General features: G+C 37.0%; 3 protein-coding genes across 19 annotated transcripts in view; 1 reads left to right on the forward strand and 2 right to left on the reverse strand.

The window, feature by feature from the left end:
- The window catches only part of LOC127624804 (calpastatin-like), a 711,053-nt gene that overhangs the window by 321,959 nt on the left and 363,177 nt on the right, over positions 1 to 25,917 (reverse strand). The gene's annotated exons all lie outside the window — the stretch shown is intronic.
- Positions 1 to 25,917, reverse strand: part of LOC127624796 (E3 ubiquitin-protein ligase NEDD4-like) — a 125,769-nt gene that overhangs the window by 53,679 nt on the left and 46,173 nt on the right. For 4 of the 12 annotated variants that reach the window (XM_052099700.1, XM_052099698.1, XM_052099689.1 and 1 more), the window contains 11 exons: positions 25,377 to 25,438; positions 24,869 to 24,968; positions 23,815 to 23,975; positions 22,373 to 22,508; positions 21,939 to 22,124; positions 19,719 to 19,799; positions 16,390 to 16,449; positions 14,289 to 14,423; positions 13,076 to 13,243; positions 6,871 to 7,068; positions 3,635 to 3,712 (listed from right to left, as the gene is read on the reverse strand). In XM_052099700.1, coding sequence (XP_051955660.1) covers positions 3,635 to 3,712; positions 6,871 to 7,068; positions 13,076 to 13,243; positions 14,289 to 14,423; positions 16,390 to 16,449; positions 19,719 to 19,799; positions 21,939 to 22,124; positions 22,373 to 22,508; positions 23,815 to 23,975; positions 24,869 to 24,968; positions 25,377 to 25,438 — 1,365 coding nt within the window. The remainder of the gene's footprint in view (positions 1 to 3,634; positions 3,713 to 6,870; positions 7,069 to 13,075; positions 13,244 to 14,288; positions 14,424 to 16,389; positions 16,450 to 19,718; positions 19,800 to 21,938; positions 22,125 to 22,372; positions 22,509 to 23,814; positions 23,976 to 24,868; positions 24,969 to 25,376; positions 25,439 to 25,917) is intronic. The other 8 variants (XM_052099699.1, XM_052099695.1, XM_052099692.1 and 5 more) reach the window with 5 other exon arrangements.
- The window catches only part of LOC127624799 (drebrin-like), a 175,792-nt gene that overhangs the window by 22,907 nt on the left and 126,968 nt on the right, over positions 1 to 25,917 (forward strand). The window lies entirely within an intron of this gene.

The raw sequence follows: 25,917 nt of genomic DNA on the forward strand, positions 1-25,917 counted from the left end.
TGTCATTAGTTGCAGCTGTTTGCTTTTTTAACTGAAAAACTTAATCTTATTTTTCGCACTGCAGATTGAACTTGTTGTGTAATTGTTCTGTGATATGGATGCAAGTTCCATTCAAGCTTAAATTGCTTATGTGTTATTGTGCCACAACATGAGGACAAATGTCAGATAAGGGTACTTAATGGTTGGGAAACAACCAAAAGAGGTTCTATATATATATTACACATACTGTGGTGGCCAAAAGTTTGGAATAATGTACAGATTTTGCTGTTTTGGAAGGAAATTGGTACTTTAATTCACCAAAGTGGCATTCACCGGATCACAAAATATAGTCAGGACATAACTGATGTAAAAAACAGCACCATCACTATTTCAAAAGTCATTTTTTATCAAATCTAGACAGGCCCCATTTCCAGCAGCCATCACTCCAACACCTTATCCTTGAGTAATCATGCTAAATTGATCATTTGGTACTAGAAAATCAGCCATTATATCAAACACAGTTGAAAGCTATTTGATTAAATGAAGCTTAACATTTTCTTTGTTTTTGAGTTGCCACAGTAAGCAATTGACCGGCATGTCTTAAGGTCAATATTAGGTCCAAAATGGCAAAAAAGAAACAGCTTACTCTAAAAACTTGTCAGTCAATCATTGTTATGAGGAATGAAGACTATACAATACTATACAATCACAATGACAAGATTTCATACAAAGGTGTACACTACAGTCTTCAAAGACAAAGGACAGTAAGAGATGTGGAAGGCCAGATGTGCAACTAAACAAGAGGATAAGTACATCAGAGTCTCTAGTTTGAGAAACAGACGCCTCACATGTCCTCCGCTGACAGCTTCATTAAATTCTACCCGCTCAACACCAGTTTCATGTACAACAGTAAACAGAAGACTCAGGAGGTCTTATGGGAAGAATTGCAAAGAAAAAGTCACTTTTGAAACAGAAAAACAAAAAGAAAATGATAGAGTGGCAAAGAAACACAGACATTGGCCAACAGATCATTGGAAAAGAGTGTTATGGATCTTAACCCCATTGAGCTTTTGTGGGATCAGCTAGTACTGTGGGTGAGAAGTGCCAGACAAGACAGACACATCTATGGCAAGTGCTACAGGAAGTGTGGGGTGAAATGTCACCTTAGTATCTGGACAGCTAGAATACCAAGGATCTGCAAAGCTGTCATTGCTGCACGTGGAGGAGGAGAACTCTTTAAAGTAGTTTAAGAAGTTGTGAACATTTATATAAATTGTAATAGTAATTTTTCACATTATTAATGTCCTGACTATACAATGTGATCAGTTGAATGCCACTTTGATGAATAAAAGTGACAATTTCTTTCCATAGAGCAAAATCTGTACATTATTACAAACCTTTGGCCACCAATGTGTGTGTGTGTGTGTGTGTGTGTGAGCAAGGAATAATTGATGACAGACCATTGAATTATTGAAAAATAATGCACACCCGGGGTGGTTTTGTGGTCAAGGTCATCCTTAAAATGCTCATAAGAGGAACTAATTTCTTTCGCCACGGATTCAGCAACTTGCTTTAATACAGTCCATGCCTTCGTTGCTAGTTCGAAAACATCACTTTAGAACTAGCAACGGAGGCTTGCGCTGCTTTACTGGAGCACTTAGTGGAGTAATAAGGAAGTGCTTTTGTGCGTGAGTTTGTTTTTGAGGGATCGAAAGAAACTCAAAACTCAAGGTGTTTCCCACAGATATTTCAGATATAATAGAAACTGTTGTATTGATCAAGTGTATCTAACTTTGATACAGCTCAAGCCTTCATTGCTAGTTCAAAAACGTCACTTTAGAACTAGCAACAGAAAATGCACTACTTTTAGGCATTGGAGTAACAAGGTAATGTGTGTGTGTGTGTGTGTGTGTGTGTATATATACACTCACCTAAAGGATTATTAGGAACACCTGTTCAATTTCTCATTAATGCAATTATCTAATCAACCAATCACATGGCAGTTGCTTCAATGCATTTAGGGGTGTGGTCCTGGTCAAGACAATCTCCTGAACTCCAAACTGAATGTCAGAATGGGAAAGAAAGGTGATTTAAGCAATTTTGAGCGTGGCATGGTTGTTGGTGCCAGACAGGCCGGTCTGAGTATTTCACAATCTGCTCAGTTACTGGGATTTTCACGCACAACCATTTCTAGGGTTTACAAAGAATGATGTGAAAAGGGAAAAACATCCAGTATGCGGCAGTCCTGTGGGCGAAAATGCCTGGTTGATGCTAGAGGTCAGAGGAGAATGGGCCAACTGATTCAAGCTGATAGAAGAGCAACTTTGCCTGAAATAACCACTCGTTACAACCGAGGTAGGCAGCAAAGCATTTGTGAAGCCACAACACGCACAACCTTGAGGCGGATGGGCTACAACAGCAGAAGACCCCACCGGGTACCACTCATCTCCACTACAAATAGGAAAAAGAGGCTAAAATTTGCAAGAGCTCACCAAAATTGGACAGTTGAAGACTGGAAAAATGTTGCCTGGTCTGATGAGTCTCGATTTCTGTTGAGACATTCAGATGGTAGAGTCAGAATTTGGCATAAACAGAATGAGAACATGGATCCATCATGCCTTGTTACCACTGTGCAGGCTGGTGGTGGTGGTGTAATGGTGTGGGGGATGTTTTCTTGGCACACTTTAGGACCCTTAGTGCCAATTGGGCATCGTTTAAATGCCACGGCCTACCTGAGCATTGTTTCTGACCATGTCCATCCCTTTATGGCCACCATGTACCCATCCTCTGATGGCTACTTCCAGCAGGATAATGCACCATGTCACAAAGCTCAAATCATTTCAAATTGGTTTCTTGAACATGACAATGAGTTCACTGTACTAAAATGGCCCCCACAGTCACCAGATCTCAACCCAATAGAGCATCTTTGGGATGTGGTGGAACGGGAGCTTCGTGCCCTGGATGTGCATCCCACAAATCTCCATCAACTGCAAGATGCTATCCTATCAATATGGGCCAACATTTCTAAAGAATGCTTTCAGCACCTTGTTGAATCAATGCCACGTAGAATTAAGGCAGTTCTGAAGGCGAAAGGGGGTCAAACACAGTATTAGTATGGTGTTCCTAATAATCCTTTAGGTGAGTGTATACAGCTTTTCCATCGCTAAACAACTCTTTACAATCCCAGTGAGTCGCTGGGGTGCACTGACTTTGCTCCCGAGAGAGTTTGTGTGAGAAAGAAAGAGAAGAGGGAAAATACATTCATATATAGTTATTAAAAGTTATTTTGGATAATAGAAACTGTAGTTTTGATCAAGTCACATGGCGTGTGGCTCTATTTGTGGGTCATGACAAGAGTCTCAATGTGTGTGTGTGTGTGTGTGTGTGTGTGGGGGTGGGGGGTGTTAGATTTGAGCGAAAGAGAGATACCTGGAACTACTACATAGCAGTGCGATTATTTGAAAAATAATTGCATACTTCAGAACATCCGTCAAAACAATGAGCCAGTTGTTTTAAAATAATCCAATAGACTCGCTCACCGTGTCGTTAGACTAAAATAATCATTAATGAATTCGCCAAGGAAACGGAGATTCTCTACTCTGGTACTTAACTGGTGAAAGTGTGAAATTGTGGGCTGTACTCGTTTTATACTCACAGGAAGTGGGCCAAGGTCACCGGGGTCTAGAGATGCTTTTGTTCTCATGTGAATGGGATACTTCAACCGTGGATCCTCCTGAGGAGAGAGAAAGAAAGAAAGAAAGAAAGAGAGAGAGAGAGAGAGAGAGAGAGAGAGAGCGAGAGAGAGAGAGGTTGAACTAGAGTTACACAAGCGCACATTTTCAACAGTAAATTGCATTCACCGTTTACTGCCAAAATGCATCACGTCACCCAAAATGAAAACAATACTGGAAAGATAGAGTTTTTTTCAAGTCTCCATTGAGGGGGATTATACAGTAATTACACATGCAGAATACTAATTAATACACACACATTTTTTATAATTCATATACTCCAAATTTCTGGACATTTCAAAACTATCAGTGGGTTTTAATAAAGACCAACATTACAGTGCACTGTAATCACCAATTTACTATATATTTTACACATTCATGAAATGAATTACTTCATAACAGCTTGCTAAAGAAAATTTAACAGCTTTCATTTTATAGTTGCTCTTTTAAAAGAAGCCCCAAAGCAGATGCAATCCATTTGACACAGAAATAGACAAAGGCGATTGTGTGAGGTAAAATTAGGGCACTGGACAGCAGCTGCAGTTCCACTGTCAGACACCAGGTGACAGACTGATTCAGAGCAAGTGTCTCTCAGGGCCTCCCTCCAGTTTCTGGGCACTCAAGTGTGAAAGAGTGTTGAGTGTATATCTGGGAAAGTCTGCTTTTCCCGAATAGCTTTCACGCATTGTGACGTAGGTTAATAAATGTGTGATGAACATTTCAAACTAAAAGTCACATTGGGTTTTGATATGTTAGCGAATGAATACCAGCAACTACTAAATAACACATATACTTTATTTCTGTTTTTATGATTTATTTGGGATATTTACTGAGGCCTAGGTAAAAGTATTTTAAGGGAATATTCCAATTTCAATACAAGTTAAGCTTAATCCACAGCATTTTTGGCATATTGTTGATTATCACAAAAATTATTTTAACTCGTCCCTCCTTTTCTTAAAAAAAAAAAAAAAAAAAGCACAAATTTGAGTCACAGTAAAGTACTTGCAATGGAAGTGAAAGTCGATAAATGATAAAATGCAACAATTAAAAAAGTACAGCCAAAAGACAAAAACATTATTGGCTCCATTTTCATGAGTGCGCAGCGCTACACGCTATGACTCTGCGCAACGTCTTATCCCATTTTCGTAAGAGCGCCAATTATAGGTGCAATTTTCATCCCAGCGCGAAGCGCAAGTGAGCATGGGAGTGTTTGCGTAAACTGTGGGTGTAATACATGTAAATTAAGGGGTGCAAAGTGCAATTTGCTATTTTCCTGAGAAATAGGTCATTGCCCTAAGACGTTTTAATACTACGTCTTATCTCAGAGCAGTCCAAATTCAGTTCCTGCATTTGCAGTTTGGAGATTCCACCAGCAGGTGGTAATAAAGTTGTTTGGAAGTGGAAAATCAAATTATGTCCTTGCCAATCACTGTACTGTAGTAGTTTTAAGAAGAAAAATAAAACATATGATTGTGTTAAACTCTAAAGGTCATGGCTTTTTTTTTTTCAATTATAATTATTATGTTTATACTGTATTTACAACTATATTTATGATCTAATTTATACTGGTATTTTTCCACCTGTTCTCTACAAGAAGGGCTGGTAGAAGAAGTTTAGAATTGGTATGATTTTTCTACCACAAATTACATTTTTCAAAATCAAAATCGATACAAACATTGTAAATACAAGCCATGATTTGTGTCAGTTGATGAAAATAATTAGTAATGCTTACATTCTCTATAATTTAAAAGAGCGTACATCCAAATTCTGACGGGAATCATACTTTCCATGGTTATAAAAGGAGCGTGTCACTGTCATAGAAATATGCCTGGCATTCATCAAGGCTGCAATAAATGAACAAAATAACAGAAGACCCAATTTCTATTCTTTTAATTCATTGCGTCCATATACACTACCAACTTATGAATGTGCTGTCTTTGTTTATATTGCTGGTGCTTGAGGGAATAGACTATATATAATAGGAAGCAAATGGAGCAATAACCGGAGAAGAACCTCAGAATTAAATTGCACTTGTTTCAGCACATTTGCGCATTGCATACGTGATTTCACAAAACCCACTTGCGCCTAGACTTCGCGTATGCTTAATCGAATATACAAAAACATCATGGTCATGCCTATTGACTATTTGCTTACAACTAATGGCATAGCGCTGTGCTTAATGCTAGCAATCTTAAAATAGGGCTCTAAATGTCTTAACTAGGGATGTCAAACGATTGAAACCGATAAATTCGATGAATCAAATGTGCAGATTAACTGATTGAATTTCCCAAGAAATACCCCCAAATAAAGTCTTTAGAAATTATGATATTTAAAAAAATGTACTGTATGGGCTTTCCTAAGGATGCATCAATGTAAACATGCGTCAGACGGATGCTTTTGGAGCATCTGACTTCGGTTGCGTCATGTCATAAACACACATAAACTTGGAAAAACATGTCGAGAACCCAGCATTCAGAGTTGTGCTTCATCCAGCTGTATTAATCGCACTGAATTACAGCTTTAAATCGACAGCCTTAGTCTTAGCATGACTTTTGGCTGTGTAAAGTTATACTGTATCTAGAAAGACAACTTCGCTGTAATGTTTATGGACTGGCTACATTCAATTCCACTGTAAGCAACTTACCGTAACTGCAATTTTTATTGTATTTTTTTAAATAAATGAGGGACGAATAAAAATATTTTTTTTGTGGTAATTGGCACATTAATAAAGTTTCAACAGATTTTTTATTTATTTATTATTTTATTTATTTTACAACAACTTCAAAGGCCGTCCATCCAATTCAATTTTAAAGTCCCAATGGTTTTACAATCATTTACATTTACGCATTTGGCAGACACTGCAAATCAAAATTGAATAAGAAGTTAGAAAAGCTACTGGTTTTTCCTCAATAACACGTCAGAGTTAGGAAAACACTGCAGCTGCAAGCAGACGATGCAGATGGATACGGGCTGACCGATGTGAGAAAAAGTCGACCAGATACCCGGGGCTACAGATCAAACACTCCCTGCTGATAGGTTAAAAAAAAAGAGCAAACGTGCAATTCGCACTGTAGCAAACAAATGCTTAATGGTGAAATATAAATATATAATAGAGGTTAATCAAGCAGTGCACAAACTGTAGCCTTGTCAGCGGTCTTACCCAGGTGGTTGTTTTGCTGTTGTGGTCGATGAAGAAAGGCCGGGCATTGGGCGCCATTCTCATTTCCCAGCCGGGGGGCAGGAAGCTCTGGCTTGCTTTGTGCTGGGATTTGGGTGAGCTATAGGGAGAGGGCTGTGGAGACTGAGGGTTGGAAAATGCGTCCTTCACCGCTCGTCGAATTGGGACGTTATTGGCTCCCTGAAAAAGGAAATGTTAATTATTCAATGTAAATTATATCCCCGTTTATATTCCCCAGAGTCTTTTATTTATACTTAATTTGAATTTCCTGTTGTTATGATTTTAAGTGTGGGGTTATGCCAAAAATAAAAATGATTTGGAAAATTCACATTATGTTTTAATAATAATAAGGCACAATACATGTTAAAATCCTGCAAAACAAAAACAAATATATATATATATATATATATGTAATTAACACAAAATCAGAGAGGATTTCACCTCCGTTTACACACTCTTTAATTAGTTTAAAAAGTTCTCAAACCCTGTGTGGCCCTGATCATTTATAAATTCAACAGGAATTATCCTTTTTCTCTGAACTCTCAAGCACTTGTGAAACCTTTACTCAATTTTCTGCAAGACATTTAAGAAAACTTAGCACGTCTCAAGATAAGTCACAATTGCTTATCTGGTGAATGAATTCTAGGTTTTCTTTAATGTAAAAGCCAAACAAACAAAGGGAAAATAATAAGAATCGGGAACGTGACGAGTGTAAATCACACAAACTGTGGCATACTGAAATCACAGTCTCTTGCTTTTCAACAAAAGTAGCCTTTGGCAGTAAAATGCTGGTCTTTCTTAATGCATTTTCATTTAATTTAATTTTAAGAAATTTAACTGAAAATGGGTTATTTGTATTACTCTTGAAGGCAACGCTGTATTGAAATCCCTAATATCTCTTTTGTTTCTTCATTCATTTACAAACTTGACTGCTTATATTCAGCTCCAAATGTCTAATGCCGAGTTTACACTACACGATTTTCGCTCACCGCCAGTTTTGTGGAGATCACCAACAAAAGTCTGAAATTGTAGGCAAATCAGAGCTTGCTCCCGTGAGCGACGATCCCAATGTATGAACTATCAAAAGACACAAATTCAGAGAAGCGAGATATCTAGAATGTTAAATATCTGGACCTGTCTGAGACGCCAAATCGTGCAATGTGAAATATGTTTTGACTGAATACAACTGCAGCGTTGACCTACAGCCAATGAGAGTGCAAGAAACGGGGCACGGGAAGTTTAGGTGGGAGGAGTCCTGATGTACCTACAACAGAACATCAACTAGCATGACTGCGGTATCAAGAAAGTCTCATTGGACCAAAGAAATGGAGGACAAATTTGTGGAACATTGGCAGGAGCACCAGCGCCTATTTGATGTTTCATCTGAACTGTACCACCACCGGGAGGAGAATGAGAAGGGTTGATAATTCTCTTGGACAGTCAGGCAAGCAAATAGATAGATTTTTCAGTAGGAGCTACTTTTTCATATTGTAACCAATAAAATATACGATGCCTTTAGGCGATTAAAAACATACACATCATATTCTCATGCATTTGTTTTCGTATCTCGTATCACTTCTCGTGTGTACTCTATTGTGAAACGTAATTTGGAGTCCAGGCAGAGCTGTCGGGGATTCGTCAATAGTGAAATGTTTTGTAATGTGTTCATCCGTCGCTGATTCGTCGTGTATTTTGAAAACGCTACGACATCCATGACAAGACCGTTCATGTAATATGAACAGTACCACGATCTGACGTCTCTGAAAGTCGTGTAGCGTGTAAGAGGCATAATGTGCAGACAAAATTTGAAATATTCCACATTGTAGCTTTTTAATTTATTTCATGCATTATACATTTAGGTATAATAATACTAAATTGTGATTGGTCTTTATAAAACATCAAGCTCTCTTCCAGAACCTAGCTAGCTGGGTTGTAAGCGCCTCACTGTAACCCAGAATTTTCCTTTTTTTTTTTTAAAAGGATATATCAATATTATTCCACAAACGCTACAGATTGAGCTCAACTTGTATTGAACCCAGAACATTCCTTTAAAGGGAAGCATGCTAACTGAGATGTAGCCTCACAGTAACTGATTTTGATTAGATTGAACTATTTAGTTTTTCTTCAGTATTGAATGAAATATATTTATAATCATAATTGCTCTCACTATCTTGCTTTGTCACTATCATGACCATGATGCAATCTATCTTGATTGTAATTTTTCTAACGATGCATTCAGTGCATGTATCATTTGCTTCGCCACAAGTGATACGTGATGCTGCTTCAAACATTTGGCCGAAAGAAAGTATGTTAGAACACAATTTAATTATTGAACATCCTTTATGTCAGGCATGCTATGATGCCTTATAATGCAGTCTAGTTTGGCAGCTTGTTACTACAGACCCTATGCGTTTTTTGCTAGCTACCATGCTTTCACATGGAAATGTCTGAGTGTAATTAGCTGTAATTGCTAACTGCGAATGCAAGACACTTATTCCCCAACAACCGCAGATTAGCAATGAGAACTGTTGTCTATTCCATTAGCGCAGTAATTCTCCTCATTGGAAGCCATCAGCTTTGGCCGAAGGCCATCACCAACAATAAGCTTTTTGCTGTTTTCAAAGAAATAGGCCTATTCCAGGTTAAATACAAGATAAGCTCAATTGACAGCACGCCGTTGAGTAGCACAGTAAATAATTACGACTGTTAAAATATACAAAAAAGCATTAACAGTATTCCATTTACACTGGAACCCAATGGGGGATTGAACAGCACTGTAAATAGACGTTAAGTGAATATAAACTTGCCATGATTTAAAAAGTATAGCCATACAGTACTTAAAACTGACGTGTCTAATCAAATCCACCAACATTGTCTGTGAATTATATCATATCCAATATTTCAACTCGTGTCATGACCATGCAAACCCCAAAATCTTTGCATTTCTTTTCACATTTCTTCTTTAAATCCTCCACTATGATATGCATTGCAAGTGCATTACTGTAAATTTGAGCTTTGCATTTACAAACTGAGGGACAATTCGAAACTGTGCTCTGTGGCAAATAACAGCATGGCACAGATACTGTTGACAGAGCAAATTTTTTCTTTAACCCGAAGTATTCCTTGAAGGGTTTTATTAAACAGATAGAGACATATTTGTGACCAATAGACGATAAAAACAAACTATGTAGTTTAAGGTCAGACGTGGATTTAGAGCGAAATACCAGAAGGAAAGTATGAAGTCATGGCAGTTTGAGAGGTTAAATGTCTTTTTGGCAGTGATGATACTTTGGCAAGATTTCGCGATAAGCAAACTGACAGCTGCCTCTGATGTGGGTTTTTGTACAGTCGGCTGATACGAATTGAGTAAGTAGGGTGTGGAAAATGGTCCTCTCCCCTCTGCACACAAACATAAATTGTGATGAGTATATTAAAACTTGATACACACAACAAATGATCAGTGCAATTCAGCTTAGTGCAGCAAGATCTCGACATAACGCACAAGGACGAAAATATTTACAATATTATATTTGTAATATTATGCAAAAATATTTGACTACAGAATTCTGAACAGACCCAGAATCAAATATTCTAGAGAGGCATGTAATAAGATGTAGAAATATTACATATACTATTATTTAACAACATTAGTAAACGACCTAATATTGAACAATAATTTTACAGCATTTATTTATCCTGGTTATGGTTAATGTTAACATATAGAGTTGAAGTCAAAAGTTTATATACACCTTAGCAAAATACATTTAAACTCCTTTTCCTGACATTTAATCGTTGAAAACATTCCCTGTCTTAGGTCAGTTGGGATCACTACTTTATTTTAAGAATGTGAAATGTCAGAATAATAGAGAGAATTATTTATTTCAGTTATCTTGTTTCATCACATTCTCAGTGGGTCAGAAGTTTGCATATACCTTGCTAGTGTTTGGCAGAACTGCCTTTAAATTGTTAAACTTGGGTCAAACTTTTTGAGTAGCCTTTCACAAGCTTCTCATAATAAGTTGCAGGAATTTTGGCCCATTCCTCCAGACAATTCCTCCTTGCTTTTTCAGTTCTGCCCACAAATGTTCTATCAGATTGAGGCCAGGACTTTATAATGGCCACTCCAATTCCTTGACTTTGTTGTACTTAATGCCATTTTGCCACAACTTTGGTAGTATGCTTGGGGTCATTATCAATTCGGAAGACCGATATGCGACCAAGCTTTAAATTCCTGGCTGATGTCTTGAGATGTTGCTTCAATATATCCACATAATTTCCCCCCAACATGATGCTGCCACCCTCATGCTTCACAGTTGGAATGGTGTTCTTCGGCTTACAAGTCTCGCCCTTTTTCCTCTGAACATAACGATGGTCATTATGGCCAAACAGTTACATTTTTGTTTCTTCAGACCAGAAGACATTTCTCCAAAAAGTAAGATCTTTGTACCCATGTGCTCTTACAAACTGTAATCTGGGATTTTATGGCAGTTTTGGAGTAGCTTCTTCCTTGCTGAGCAGTCTTTCAGGTTATGTCAATACAGGACTCGTTTTACTGTGGATATAGATACTTGTCTACCAGTTTCATCCAGCATCTTTCCAAGGTACTTTGCCGTTATCTGGGATTCATTTCCAGGAGACAGAATGTGTCTCCTTCCTGAGCGGTATGATGGCTGCATGGTCCCGTGGTGTTTATACTTGCATACTATTGTTTGTACAGATGAATGTGGTAACTTCAATCATTTGGAAATTGCTCTCAAGGATGAACCAGACTTAAGGAGGTTCACAATTGTTTTTCTGAGGTCTTGGCTGATTTATTTTTATTTTCCCATGTTGTCAAGAAAAGAGGCAGGTAGATTTTGAAGGTAGGCCTTAAATGCATCCACAAGTACACCTCCAATTCATTACACCTCCTATCAGAAGCTAATTGTCTAAAGGCTTGGCATCATTTTCCAGAATTTTTGAAGTTGCTTAAAGGCACAGTTAACTTAGTGTATGTAAACTTCTGACCCACTGGAATTGTGATATAGTCAATTAAAAGTTAAAATCGGTTTGTAAACAATTTATTTTATCCTAAGTGTATGTAAACTTCTGACTTCAACTGTACTAATTCTTTGGTAAAAAAAAAAAAGTTGCATTTTTTTAACCTTATTTAATGCACTCTGAACTAACAAACTAAAAATTAACAATTGTATTTTACATTACATTAACAAAGATTAATAAATGCTGTAAAAATATTTTGTTAATTGTTCATTCATGAAACCTAATGCATTAACTTATGTTAAGGAATGTAACCTTATTGTAGAGTTATCATATATTCATAACTGCTATTTATCATCCATCTTTCACACTGCTCTCCTACAGTAGCCATTCAAAATTACAGAATATAATTGATGTGAGACTAATGGCATGACCACTGTTTTATAAAAATCAAAACTTCTCTCTCAAATATCCAACAAATTTTAACCCAAAATCAATCCACTGATTATTGAAAATAAACGGATACAGGCATTTTTGAAAAATGTAATCAATAAAAAATAAGTTGTACTTAAGTTTCTTCTGCATTTCATAACAGAAATGCTTCATATAACTACAACAAAAGTGTTTTCGGAGAGCTGAGAGAGCATGATATGATGAATGATAACATCAGCAAGAAATAATGTTTATTTTTTATTTTCCTGTGAATCAAAGTGAATTAAATCAACATAAATTGAGAGGTCTGGAGCAGATGTTTCAGGAAATTGTCTCTCGATTGAATTGGGTTTCAGGACATCAGACATGGATATTAAAACCGATAGATGCATAATACTGTGTAAGGGATGGGACTAATAATTTCCCACAGCTGTTCATGCCTGAGACAAGCCTGTGGCAGTATAGAAAGGACATAATTCTGATTTCTTATTCCAACCAACTGTGTGTTGATATTGTGATTATATTACATGGCATTGTTGCAATGGAAATAAAACAGGTGGCAAAAAAGGAACATAAAGCCTGTTGCTAGGGCTCGGCCGTATGACTGTTTTTATCAATATAAACCTTTTATTAAAGAAAAATGGTTAATTACTGCCAAGATTGTTTGAGTCAAATTAAACAGTTGATAGATGGACAGGAAACTAGTAAAGGATCAAAGGAAAGAGGGAGAGAGGGGGTGAAAGAGTGGATGAATAGAGGGATGGGTTGAAGATCTCACCTCTAGGGGGGAAGAGAGTGTGACTGTTGGGGAACTGAGGCTACGGGGTCTGCGCACTTGTGGTTCGCTTAGATGGCCACTGGAGGAGGAAGGGGTGGAAGCTGGAGGCGTGGCTGCTGTAGCACCCCCTGCTGTCGCAGCTGAGGTACTGGCTCCATCTTCAGTGTGCTGTCAGACACAAGGGTTAACTAGGCTGTAAACAGTGTTTTAAAGGGGTTCTAAATGGAGAGCAATGTCTAAAAGATACAGGAAATGAAGGCCAATTAAATTTAAAGTTAACAGATCAAAAAAATCAATAACTAAAAAGGTATTAAGGTATTAATGTGAATTATTCTCAAAAATTACAGTTGATTGATTCTCACTAAGAAATGTCGTTTTCCACCATTCTGCATGAAGAGTATTAAGCCAGAAAATGGAGCATGTTTTAAAAACTTATTTTTTAATAATTTTTGTATTGTGTCATTTTCATGACAATTAAGCAAATTTTTCCATCAAATTCTTATGACTAATTTAAAAAAAAAGAAATAAAATGACAGTAATGGAAATATATATATATATTTTTGGACACTACAAGTATACTGTACATGTATTATATATTATTTTAATTTTGGGGCGAATATGGCCCCGAGTGTGTCTTCAGATTTTTCGTGAGATTCACCTCATCGGATATGGTCCCCATTTAATGAGCTCTGTTATTAAAAAGACATGCAGAGTATCTGCTAAACAACAAGGAACAAGGAAGAGGAAGATAAGATATAAGACCAAAGGGACCACAATAGCAATAAAAAGATCAAGGGAACACACAGAGGTTGACAGAACATACACTGGTAGCCAAATTTTGGAACAATGTACAGATTTTGCTCTTATGGAAAGAGATTGGTACTTTTACTCACCAAAGTGGCATTCAACTGATCACAATGTATAGTCAAATCTGTACATTATTCCAAACTTTTGGCTACCAGTATATAACATTCAGAGATTGTGATGAGTAAATAGAACTTAGATGCAAACAGAGATACAAGGCCAAGCAACTAAAGAAAAATGAAAGTGATTCAGTGAAAAAACTATAGAGTTCTATAGAGGGCATAGCAGATCAGAGAAAATGTACATGGAAAGAGAAAACTGGGAGAGAATTGTGGATGACGCTGGAAAAACAGCATGTTGAAGAATAGACCTGAAACCACTTTTGTTAGGCTCAGTTACAGTGGTATACCTGCAGAATGGGGCGTGTCCAGGTGGTGCTACGGTTGTTGTGGTTGACGTAGTATGTACGTCCCTTGGGATCCCTCCGTTCCTCCCAGCCTGGAGGTAGACCTGGCGTAGTCAATGCGTAGCTGGCCGATGGAGACTAAACAAATCCAAAACACAGAATGAATTTGCATATTCAGAAGCTGATGGAGATAAAAAGAAGGAAGTGGTAAAAACATGTGAACCATTTCTTGATATTAATATCTGCACTAATTGGGGAACTGATGATGAGGTCAGGGTCATATATGTATTATTACCCTGGTTTTATGTACATTACATATCGAATACCATTATTTATGATGGGTGCGGGAATCTTCTAGGTGTAACTCAAACAAGAATAAAAACATTTTTACAAACACAAATTAAGATATACAGTTGAAGCCACAAGTTTACATAAACCTTAGCCAAATACATTTAGATTCCTGAAATGTAATTGTAGCAAACATTCCCAGTATTAGGTGAGTTAGGATCACTACTTTATTTTAAATATATATATAGTAGTAATAGTAATATTAAATAGTAGAGAGAATGATTTATTTCAGATTTTATTCTTTCATCACATTCCCAGTGGGTCAGAAGTTTACATACACTTTGGTTGTATTTGGTTGCATTGCTTTAAATTGTTTAACTTGGATGTTCCCAAATGTTTTGGGAAGCCTTGTACAAGCCTCGGATAGAGGTCAGGGCTTTGTGATGGCCACTCCAGTAATTTTGTCATTTTGCCACAACTTTGGAGGTATGCTTGAGGTCATTGTCCATTTGGAAGACCCATTTGTGACCGAGCTTTAACTTCTTGGCTTATGTCTTGAGATGTTACTTCAATATATTCACACATTTTCCTTCCTCATGATGCCATCTATTTTGTGAAGTGCACCAGTCCCTCCTGCAGCAAAGCATGCCCACAACATGATGCTGCCACCTCCTCGCTTCACTGTTGAGATGGTGTTCTTCGGCTTGCAAGCCTCACAATTTGTCCTCCAAACATATTAGTCATTACGGCCAAAGAGTTACATTTTTGTTTCATTACACCAGAGGACATTTCTCCAAAAAGTAAGATCTTTGTCAACATGTACACTTGGAAACTGTAATCTGGCTTTTTTATGGCGTTTTTTTGGAGAGTGTTTTTTTTTCTCTCTCTCCCCATCTCTTCCACTGCCGCTCCATGTTGGCCTTTCCCTCTCTTTTTAAAATGTTTTGTTAATTTGGCACAAATCGCAGAAGCTAATTGTCTAAAGGCTTGGCATCATTTAGTGGAATTTTCCAAGCTGCTTAAAGGCACAGTTAACTTAGTATATGTAAACTTCTGACCCACTGGAATTGTGATGTAGTCAATTAAAAGTGAAACAATCTGTCTGTAAACAATTGTTGGAAAAATTACTTGTCATGCACAAAGTAGAGTGGTTAATAAATTAGTTTTACTGAGTTCAACCTAAGTGTATGTAAACTTCTAATTTCAACTTTAAATGCACTCACAAGAACACACACACACACACACACACACACACACACACACACACACACACACACACACACACACACACAAAGTGACAAGTCTTAAGTCTTATGTTAACAGTATAATTACGGAGACATGAAGTCAACCGGGCACATTTACCACAGAGATTTCAAATATGTACAGGGAAGATGGAAGAGTAAAGTTTTATAGAACTAGTATAAAATTAAAAAGAACCTTTATTGTGTGAAATTAACGGTGTGTGCCACCTAAAAATTTCTGCTCTTAATACTATCTATTTAAAAATTTTATTAAAAAGGAAATTAATTAAAAATAAAAATTATTAATATAACAATTCAGTTAATTACTTAGAACTATAATTATAGATTTTCAAATATTTATAAATATATATTCTATTAATTCATTATAATTTTTTTTATTTGTTTATTTGATTAACTATCATTTAAAATGTATATATATATACACACATAAATACCTATATAAATAAAGCTAAATAAATAAAATAAAATGTAATGAAAAAAATTAAAGTTCAATAAAAACAAAGAAGGGAAGAAACCAAGAAGACAAGAGAGCACAAAATGCATGTGGACATTACCATCGTATCCTCAACGCCTGTGACGGTTTGTGCTCGTGTTCGTCGGGTCTGGGAGTTCTGCTGAACAATAACAGCTGCTTTTAGAAGGGGCAGATGATTGCCCATTTCAGGCAAGTGAGGAGTGGGAAATGAGGGGATATGGAAGAGCAGGTTCAGCCAGAGAGAGGCAAAGTGATTTTAGGGTGGTTTTGGTTATTTGGGGTGATTTTGAAAACTGAAGGGGGTTATTTAAAAAAATAAATGTAAAAATTGGTGCCATAAACAGGAGGATCTCAAAGGAGCACTAAACTGATTTAATATGAAATAATTGTTGGATGATCAGATTTGAGCCCACATTCAGATTTGATTAAAAGGTGAACGGAAAGTGCAAGAAATGCCCAGGTGAACATTTGTGTGTGTGGGGAGGGGGGGAACATAACTGATTTGCATATGAGATTATTAGTATCAGCATTCTGTTTTTCCATACATAAAATCATACAGAGACCAGGGTCTGCCATGCTCCAAAATAACAAAAAATGAATTTATAGTACCAATAAAGTAGTCAATACAACTATACTGTATTACAATACTGACTTTTATATGGACGCAATTCACGCAATGAAAGGCATACCATCAAATCAAAGAGGCCAATCCGATTAGCTATCCTCTCAAGTACATTTGTACATTTCCACTCCTGATAAATGTCAGCCCCTTACACAGGGAAAGGAAAAGACACTTCCAACCAACAGTAATACCATAAAGATTTGTTGTGAACATAGCAAAATCCCTCATCTACAGATTTGAGAAGCACTTCACAGCCGGAGAGAAGCGGGCCACCAACCAATCGCCCTCTTTACAGAACAAAGCAGATATGTAAAGGACATGAAACAGGCGGCTATATAAAGTGGATTCAGATGGTTGAGGAAAGAACTTGCAGGAAATATTACTTTAAACTTCAAACTTCAAGAATGTTGTTGAGTTAAAACCATTCAGCCTTTGTATAAACTAGGACCCACTCAGAAAAAAGTACTATAAAGTACCACGGTATAACCAATTTTGGTAACATGGGTGATACCATGGTTTGGACATAGTACCATGGTAATATTATTATTATTATTTGGACCTCATTCCAAACAGACTTAAAATGCACAGTATCATACAAGCCTTTCAGACTGGTCTTTTAAAAGCATTCAGCAGAATCTTTGCTGACAATAAATCTATGAAAGTCTAAAGGCTGGGCATCATGCCATTTAAATGATGCACACGCAGATGAAGCACTTCCTGTGTGGGGACGAAGATGCGGAGCACTTCCACGTAATCATCCACTGTCTGCCTGCGTTTCCTGCATCTGCACACTCATGAAATCGGGAACAGTTCACACGGTGACCTCATCCACATGGGTAATTTAATTTGACCATATGTGGCCTATCTGCTGTAAAACAACGTTTGACAGATCATTTAAAGAGACAGTGCACTGCTTTTGACTTAAGATGTATGAAAAACTATGGATAGGCAACAAGGTAATATGATGGTTGTTTGGATGTGATATGATTTTTGATTTTTTTTTTTTAGGTCAAGTACCATGGTAATGTCATGCTTTTTGGAAATTATGGACATGGTACTATGGTAATACCATAGTTTTCTTTATTTTTTATTTTGGACAAATACCCTGGTTATAATTTTTTTTGACATATTACCACAGTAATACCATGTTTTTTTAGACACGTAGTTACTGAACCGTAAACATTTGCTTGTGGAGCTTTTCTCTTAAAGAGACAGTTCCAATTAAGTGTTTGTTATACACATCAATGGAAACCCAATGTAAATAGCACAAGTGCATGTAAGCAAACATGTTACAAAATGTAGTAATGTGGTAAGTTTTATAAATGTGTAAATACATAAATATTTAAAGGGCATAAATCATACATTGTGAAATATTTTAACTTCAGAAAACTGTAATTAGGAAAGAATTTAACAAATAGGCTTTTGCTGCATCTACGCAAGATAAAAAAAATAAATAAATAATAACCTTAATTTTTTTTTTTTGCATACTGGTTTTGAAACCGTAGCACTTGAATTATTATTTTTACAGCATAATTATTAATTCTATTCTCGTTACGTTCCAACTAGGGCTGCACAATATTGGAAAAAAACTGACAGATATTTTGTTTTTTTGCAATATATATATTGCAATATGAAAAAATACAGGATGACTTTACCAGATGACTTTAATATCTCCATTTGAGAATAATTAATTATTCAAGAATAATTGTAGGGAACGGCATCTTAAATGGAAAAAAAAAAATTAAAAAATGAAAATGAATTATAATAATGAATACACCATTTAATTCACCATGGTTCCATTGTATTCATGCAATACTCTTCTATCAATTCAGGCTGAAGTCAATGATCTAACATGTTATGATATTAATAATGCATGTTGCTTACTCTAAAATAAAGAGGCTCATTTGTGAATGAAGAAGTGTGGTGTCTGTTTGACGTGACCATCTTTTTATGATCAGGAACCATGGACGTAAGTTGTTAGTTTGCATTTGGTGGATCATTGAAAGAGACAGAGCACTGCTTACAATGCAAGACATATGAAAATGATTTGGTTGTTCCATCATGCATCTTATAGTGTGTAATGAGCTACATTATTGCCTCTTGTTAAATTGCTGTGAGAAACAATTTTAGTGAGCAGGCACTTTAAGAAGCCCCTGTGCAACAATGTAACCAATTCGGAGACAAATCTTTTATAGAATGCAGCACTTTTTAACCGAACATTACTGTGCAAGCTGCATCGACACAAAAACCATAATCAGAACTCTCACAAAGTCGCAGAGAAACACTATCACCACGGAGACTTATCTCATCAGATGACATCATAATCACCACTATAGCTACAATAAATCAATCATAGGGTCCCATAATACCCCATATGCCAGACTCATAAGCACACTCATATTACACCACTCAGAATAATCATTTGTTACTGATATACGGCTTTCTTTAGAACAATGTGCGCATTAATCATTCTCACTAGGACCAGAAATGTGTATGAAGATATTTCAAACTTAAATTGGGCCATTTCTAATTTCACTTTGACTTGAATTCTAATGAATTATAAAGTGTTACTGAATATTCCTAATGTTACCTTCAAAAGTTTTCCAAAGCTAGCCGGCACACAAGAACTTTTGCAAACCAGGCAAACTTTTGAAATGTGTTCGGGAGCTTCTAGTTCTTCATTTGATGCAATAAGAAAGAAAGTGAGTGTACTGCTGAGAGAGAGTGAAATAAAAACCACCACATGCAGAGTGAAGGAGAGGAGAGGAGGAGAAAAGGAGATGTACCGTTGGTGTGGGAGGTTGAGCTTGATCACTTACTCCATCAGTCATACTAGAGGAGCGCAGCCGAGAAGACAGATGACTCTGCTGATGATGAATAGAGGGAGATAAAAAGGCATTAGATGTTCTTATAAATAAATAAAGACATCAACATCTAGAATCTTTCTGAGTGGCTGTTTTCTAAGTGGTGTTCTCAGCAGTACAGGCCCTGAATTCAGCAAGAGAGTCCCATACTACCTCCACATGACACATAGAGTGATTCAGCATTCGTGTACTTACAGAAGTGTACTGTGTGGATGCCGGGCAGAGTCAGCTAACGGGCGACCACATTAATAACAAACCTTGACTCATTATACCATGGATTTCACACTTGATACTCTGAGGAAACGTAAAAAGACGTTTCCCTACTCTGCTCTAGTAAAAAATCTCTAGGTGTCTGCAGCCTTTATGTTAATGATCTGGGCTATCCAATGAAGGTTCCAGGTTCCTTTAAAGCAGGGGCAACTCATAAACTCACTAATATGACAATCCTGCCCCATCTCTATTTTGCCCTGCAGTAAAACAACTGAAACTATGCTATTACAGAAAGACTGTCTTTGAAATCACCATATCTTGCTTTGATTTAAAAAAGTACGTTAAATAGCATAATAATTATATTTCATCTGATAAACCCTTTTAATAGATTTTACAAGTTTATAAGGGATCATTAATAAAGGTGACTTCATTGATATTCTATTTAAGCAATATCACACGAGCAAGAGTGTGATATGGCCCAATATCAGCATTGCTGTGATCCCACTGCTGTGGGACATTATTTCGCGGTAGCCGGCGCGCGAGTCGATCACTATAGAAGCCACAATGTCCTCCGCCATTTTAAACAGAACCCATTGCGTAATTAATCAGTCTGTTGTGTCTCTCAGCTGTGATGAGCCTTAATGCTGAAGTTGTTCGTTTAAAACCGATTAAAGCCATTTCCTAGCTTTAGTAGTGTAGTAGTAATACAAGTGATCACGAAGAGCTGTTTTATGTAAAGACTAGCTGACATGTATTCACTTCATGTCACCTAACTGGCTCATATTACACACAGAAATTATCTTTTGCCACCACCTGCTGGCTAACATATGTAATGTCAAAAAAAAAAAAAAAAGACAAACAGTAGCTCTTAACACATCTGCACTGCTCTTACACTTTAGTTTAGAACGGCACGAACACAAGCGGAGTGATACACACAGTGAAGCATCGGAGTGCTGATGGTGTCAGACCATCAGTGCTCATGGAACATCTCGTCCAATCAGATTCGAGAACCGGAACTAACTGTTGAATATTTATTGATATTATTCCTGCTCTCTAGATATCACCATTGGCCACTGAAAAAGCTGTAATAAGTAATCTACTAAATCCATCCCTAAAGTCAACATGAAACATTTACAAACCATTTTCCTTCGCTAGTGAGAGATTTTAAAAGGTGAAAAGGGACATTATATGAGAGAGATAAAAAGTGGGACTTGACTTTATACATTTATTTATTTATTTATTAACATTTATTTATCCAGGTAAACTGTTTGAGAACCACTTCTCATTTACAAACATGACCTGCTAGCTATTGGCGGAGAGGAGATGGTAGAGTGATGTAGCCAATTCAGGGATGGAGATTATTAGGAGGCCATGATATATAGGGGCCAATGGGGGGGAATTTGGCTAGGACACCGGGGTTACACCCCTACTCTTTACGAGATGGGATTTTTAATGACCACAGAGAGTCAGGACCTCGGTTTAACGTCTCATCCGAAAGACGGTGCTTTTTTACAGTATAGTGTCCCCATCACTATACTGGGGCATTAGGACCCACACAGACCACAGGGTGAGCACCCCCTGCTGGCCTCCCTAATACCACTTCCAGCAGCAACCTTGGTTTTCCCCAGGAGGTCTCCCATCCAGGTACTGGCCAGGCTCAACGCTGCTTAGCTATAGTGGGCAACCAGGCAAGAGCTGCAGGGTGATACATCAGGAATTGATTGGATATTTATACTGTAAATGGGCATTCCATACCTGAATGGAGCCAGACCTGAATGCGGGTTAACATTTATTCAAGAATTGGGCACAGTAAGAGTAGAAATAAACAAGAAAGCATATAGGCTCAATTTGAATTTCATGTTGACTTTTAAATGTTTCATTCATTGATTTATTCATACATTTTTTTTGTTTTTCCAAACCATTTCATCTTACCACAGCAGAGCTGGGTCCTGAGATTTCTCCGTTCGTGTCTGGAGCAAGAGACAATCTAAGGCTGATCTCATCAGAGAACTCTGGAGTGCTTGAGTGGGGCATCGCGAGAGAAGTGGGACCTGATAGAGAATGATTCAGCCCATCACTTATTAAAGCTGGGTCCTCCTCCGATATAGGCTCCCAAGACTGAAAAAAGTGAGATTTGCATGAGAATAACTGAATATAGGTTTTATCAAACATGTCATAAATCTGAAAAAAGGACAAATCTAATAATCCTACAATTATTATTTTTAACTATAGAAAAAATTACTTTATATAAGCCTTTTAATTTGACATTTAAAGTACTAAAAGCTTTTCATGGAAATTGCTTTGGCTATATACAGTACGCATTTAGCTCATATCATAGCCGCAGAGGTCAGGGGTTAAGTACTAACATCGTCGATGTCTCTGAGGTCCAGCTGCTCGTTTTCCAGGTCCTCACTAATGTGCCGTCGGGAGCGGAAAACTCGGTGGGCTTCCTGGTTAATCTGCCGCAAGTGATTATCATTTTCCGTTTCTGAAACCACATCCCTAAACCACAGACAGGGGAAAGAATTTGTTCCACACGTATCTGATTCTGGGGTGGATACAATTGCAAAATGTTGTCCTACAATTGTGCTAACTTCAATATTATAACTATTAAAAAAAAACAAACATTTCAACAACACAATAACAATTCATTTCATTCTTTACATTCAATACAACTTTTTTAAACATTTAAGATTTTTGTTTTTTTATGCTATTAACAGATAGAAGAGCAACAGAAAGTGGGATCAGGAATTGGTGCAGGCTAGACTCAAACCTGTGTACACACTGGAATGCCACGACTCAAATATCTTGGCAGCATTGACACAACTGCTGCACCATGGCTCTGATCGTCTGATCAAAATTGAATAAAACACAACCTCACATATATCGGTTTAACCGATTAATCAGTACCGATGGTTGCTTTTTGGGACTATCGGTAAAAATCTATTATTCTATATACCATATCTGACGATTTTTTTAAATAATTATTATTATTCCTCTGTGGCTGTTCCTGGAGGGTTCTATCGTTAACGCATCTTGATTGTACAGAATAACAGCAGCCTCTAGAGGTGAAAAAAAAAAAAAAACATTGACACCCATAGGGAATTTTATCTAAATCTTTTATCTTTGACAATATTAATACATATTTTATCCTCATTTCAATGCATAGTTTTTAGTTTTTGTGGATTAGATAATGAAGTACTCTAAATTGAAGTGAGGGTATGCAAAGAAAATGCGATTATATGGAAATGTGCCCCGAAAGCACATTCGGCGCATCTCAAACTTCATATCTTGTGAATAATAATAAAAAAACTTAATCTGGTGAAAAAACAAAATAAATAAATAATAATAAAAAAAAAAATATATATATATAGAGTATATTAGTATACATACAAAATCCTTCATCTGGTGAATCTATAAGTTATAAAATGCTTAATTTGTTGAATAATTATAGAGCACTGTAATGGAGCCAAATCTTTGTAATTTCAAAATAAGAGTCCCGGTGAACTTTGGACTTGTTTATAGTTAAAAGTCTTGCGTAATGCACAAAATTGTCATTTTTTCTGGTGATCATTGGGATTTTGGTAGCACAAACTGAAAAAAGTACATTTTAGACTCTTGTAGGCACTATGTCTGCGCCTGTCCTAGTACGTAAAGACTAAGATTTTTTTTTTTTACAATACATAAATTGATTTTAAAAACGAATGGCTGATTAACCGATTACCTGCCGTTTCCACCATCTTCGTTATCGTATCGGCAAAATTCACTATCTTTCGACCTCTACAAATCATTCACAAAAGAGACATACACACTACTGGGCCTCTTCCACTGCGTGCTGCGGTTGTTGTGGTTGACGTAGTAGGTCCGACCCAGGTTATCCACCTTCTCCTCCCAGCCTGGAGGCAGTGGCGGCAGGAGTTGCTGAGGTCTCTGGGAGCCTGGATCTGTAGAGTCGGTCACATCCCAGCCCTTATAAAAATAAACATACATGTGATTAACACAAAAAAAAAAATATAGAGTGTGAGTTACCAAAAAAAATAAAAAATACTATTACAACCAAAAACCATTCATCAGTAATTGTAAAAATGTAAAATTAAAAAATCCACAGAAAAAGTATTTTCAAAACACGAAAGTGTTTTAGGGTCACCATTTATAAAGTCAAAATAGGTTTTCAGAAATTATAATATATCAAGATGTAAGCCATTTCTATGGATAAAGTCATAGTATTATGCGAACGGCCGCAGGTGTCATTAATAACAAGGGTTTCTGAATCTTACATACTGCACCTTTAAGCATAATTCTACATGATTGTTGTCTTTATATGCAATTTTTTATTTTATTTTTTATCTACGATAGCACAAATTTAACATTGTGACAAAAGAGGTAAGGCTCCAAGTACATATGGAATATTTATGACTATAATTGCTTTGGAAACTTTTTTAACTCTCTCCAAATACATAATGTAATTCAGGATTAAACAGAGGGAACAAAAGGCTGAGAACAGGAAGACAGAAAGTAAAGAAGGAAATGCCAAATAGTCTGTGGGGACGAGAAGACAGAAAGCACTTTTGACTCAGACCATCTAGTCACTAAAGTGCAGGAAACATAAAAGTTACATGCTTTCTTTGTGCTATCCGTCACGGTCTATAAACTTATTGGCATGAAGGACGAAATATACCGTAAAATGAACATGCTTGTGCTCCTGAAAATGTAGCACACAGACATTCTCTTAAAACAGAACACACACTGTTTGGGTCTTTTTTCCTTTTCTGATTTCTTCAGGATTAAGGCTGAAATAAGGCGATTGTGAGTGGGAGAGTGAGACAGACACAAAAAGCTTTCTGTCGATGGGTTGATTTTACCTCAGCCTCTTCTCTCATCTCACTGGTCTCTTCTTGGCCACCGTTCTTTGGCAAATAGGCCATCTTCAGCCTCAGGTAGCCTTTCACTCGAGACTTATGACTACAAGACAAATTCACACAAATCTGTCATCATATATTAAAATTATAGTGCAGTCATCCTTTAGTGCATCCCATTTGCACAATAAAACTAGGGAGGTGTAGATTAGAAATTTGTGTATGGCGAGTGTTCCAATTCTGCAGAAATCTGCTAATCTATCTGCAGAGTTCAGTGTGGGCCTGGTTATTACTACATCCACAAAGCACTATGGAGAGTTACTGATCATGATTTGGTTGCAGTACATATATTTCTGTAAAAAAATATCTGGAAAACCTTCAACCACAAAAGTGTGAAATCAAACTTCCAGTCCTGTGAATAGGGTCACAGTGTACTGCCAACCCGTCACAATGTTTGTAACTTTAAATACATCCAATAACAAAAGTGTTTTGCGAGCACTGCGTAACAACTGACCTTCTCGGACGCAGCAGAAAGTCTTTAAATGTATACGGCCGCTCCATTGCTGGGTCTTCCGTCTAAAGGAACAAACAAATACACAAACAATAAAAAACAGGCATCAATGTGGACTAATTTCCATGCAATCTAGCAAAACAGTAGTGTGCAACAGTTCTAGCTTGTTAGCCACTGAGTGGAGGGGTGGGGGACCGAAGAAAAAGACCCTTGGGTGACGTCCAGAACTCTTACGCAACATGGTTCTCCCGTTACATTTAAACTGTCCACAGGTTGGATATTGATGGCAAAGCAGGGCTTGTCATTAGTGGCTGCATTCTGATGGAAATTGATGGAATTAGCACCTCTTAAAGTGCTCGAGACCAAAACTATGCACAGTTGGAGACCCTAAAGGAAATTGGGAGTTTTAATGGGTCTGTACCAAAATAGAGGTGAAACAATACTGTTACGCCACAATTTAGTGGAACGGTGAAAAGTTGATTAAAGCTGTAAGTGTGTAACTTATCAATGTTAAAATACTTTCTCCTATTAAAGCTAAATATGG

Source organism: Xyrauchen texanus, chromosome 31, assembly GCF_025860055.1.
Source record: "Xyrauchen texanus isolate HMW12.3.18 chromosome 31, RBS_HiC_50CHRs, whole genome shotgun sequence".
In the NCBI taxonomy this organism is placed as follows: domain Eukaryota; kingdom Metazoa; phylum Chordata; class Actinopteri; order Cypriniformes; family Catostomidae; genus Xyrauchen; species Xyrauchen texanus.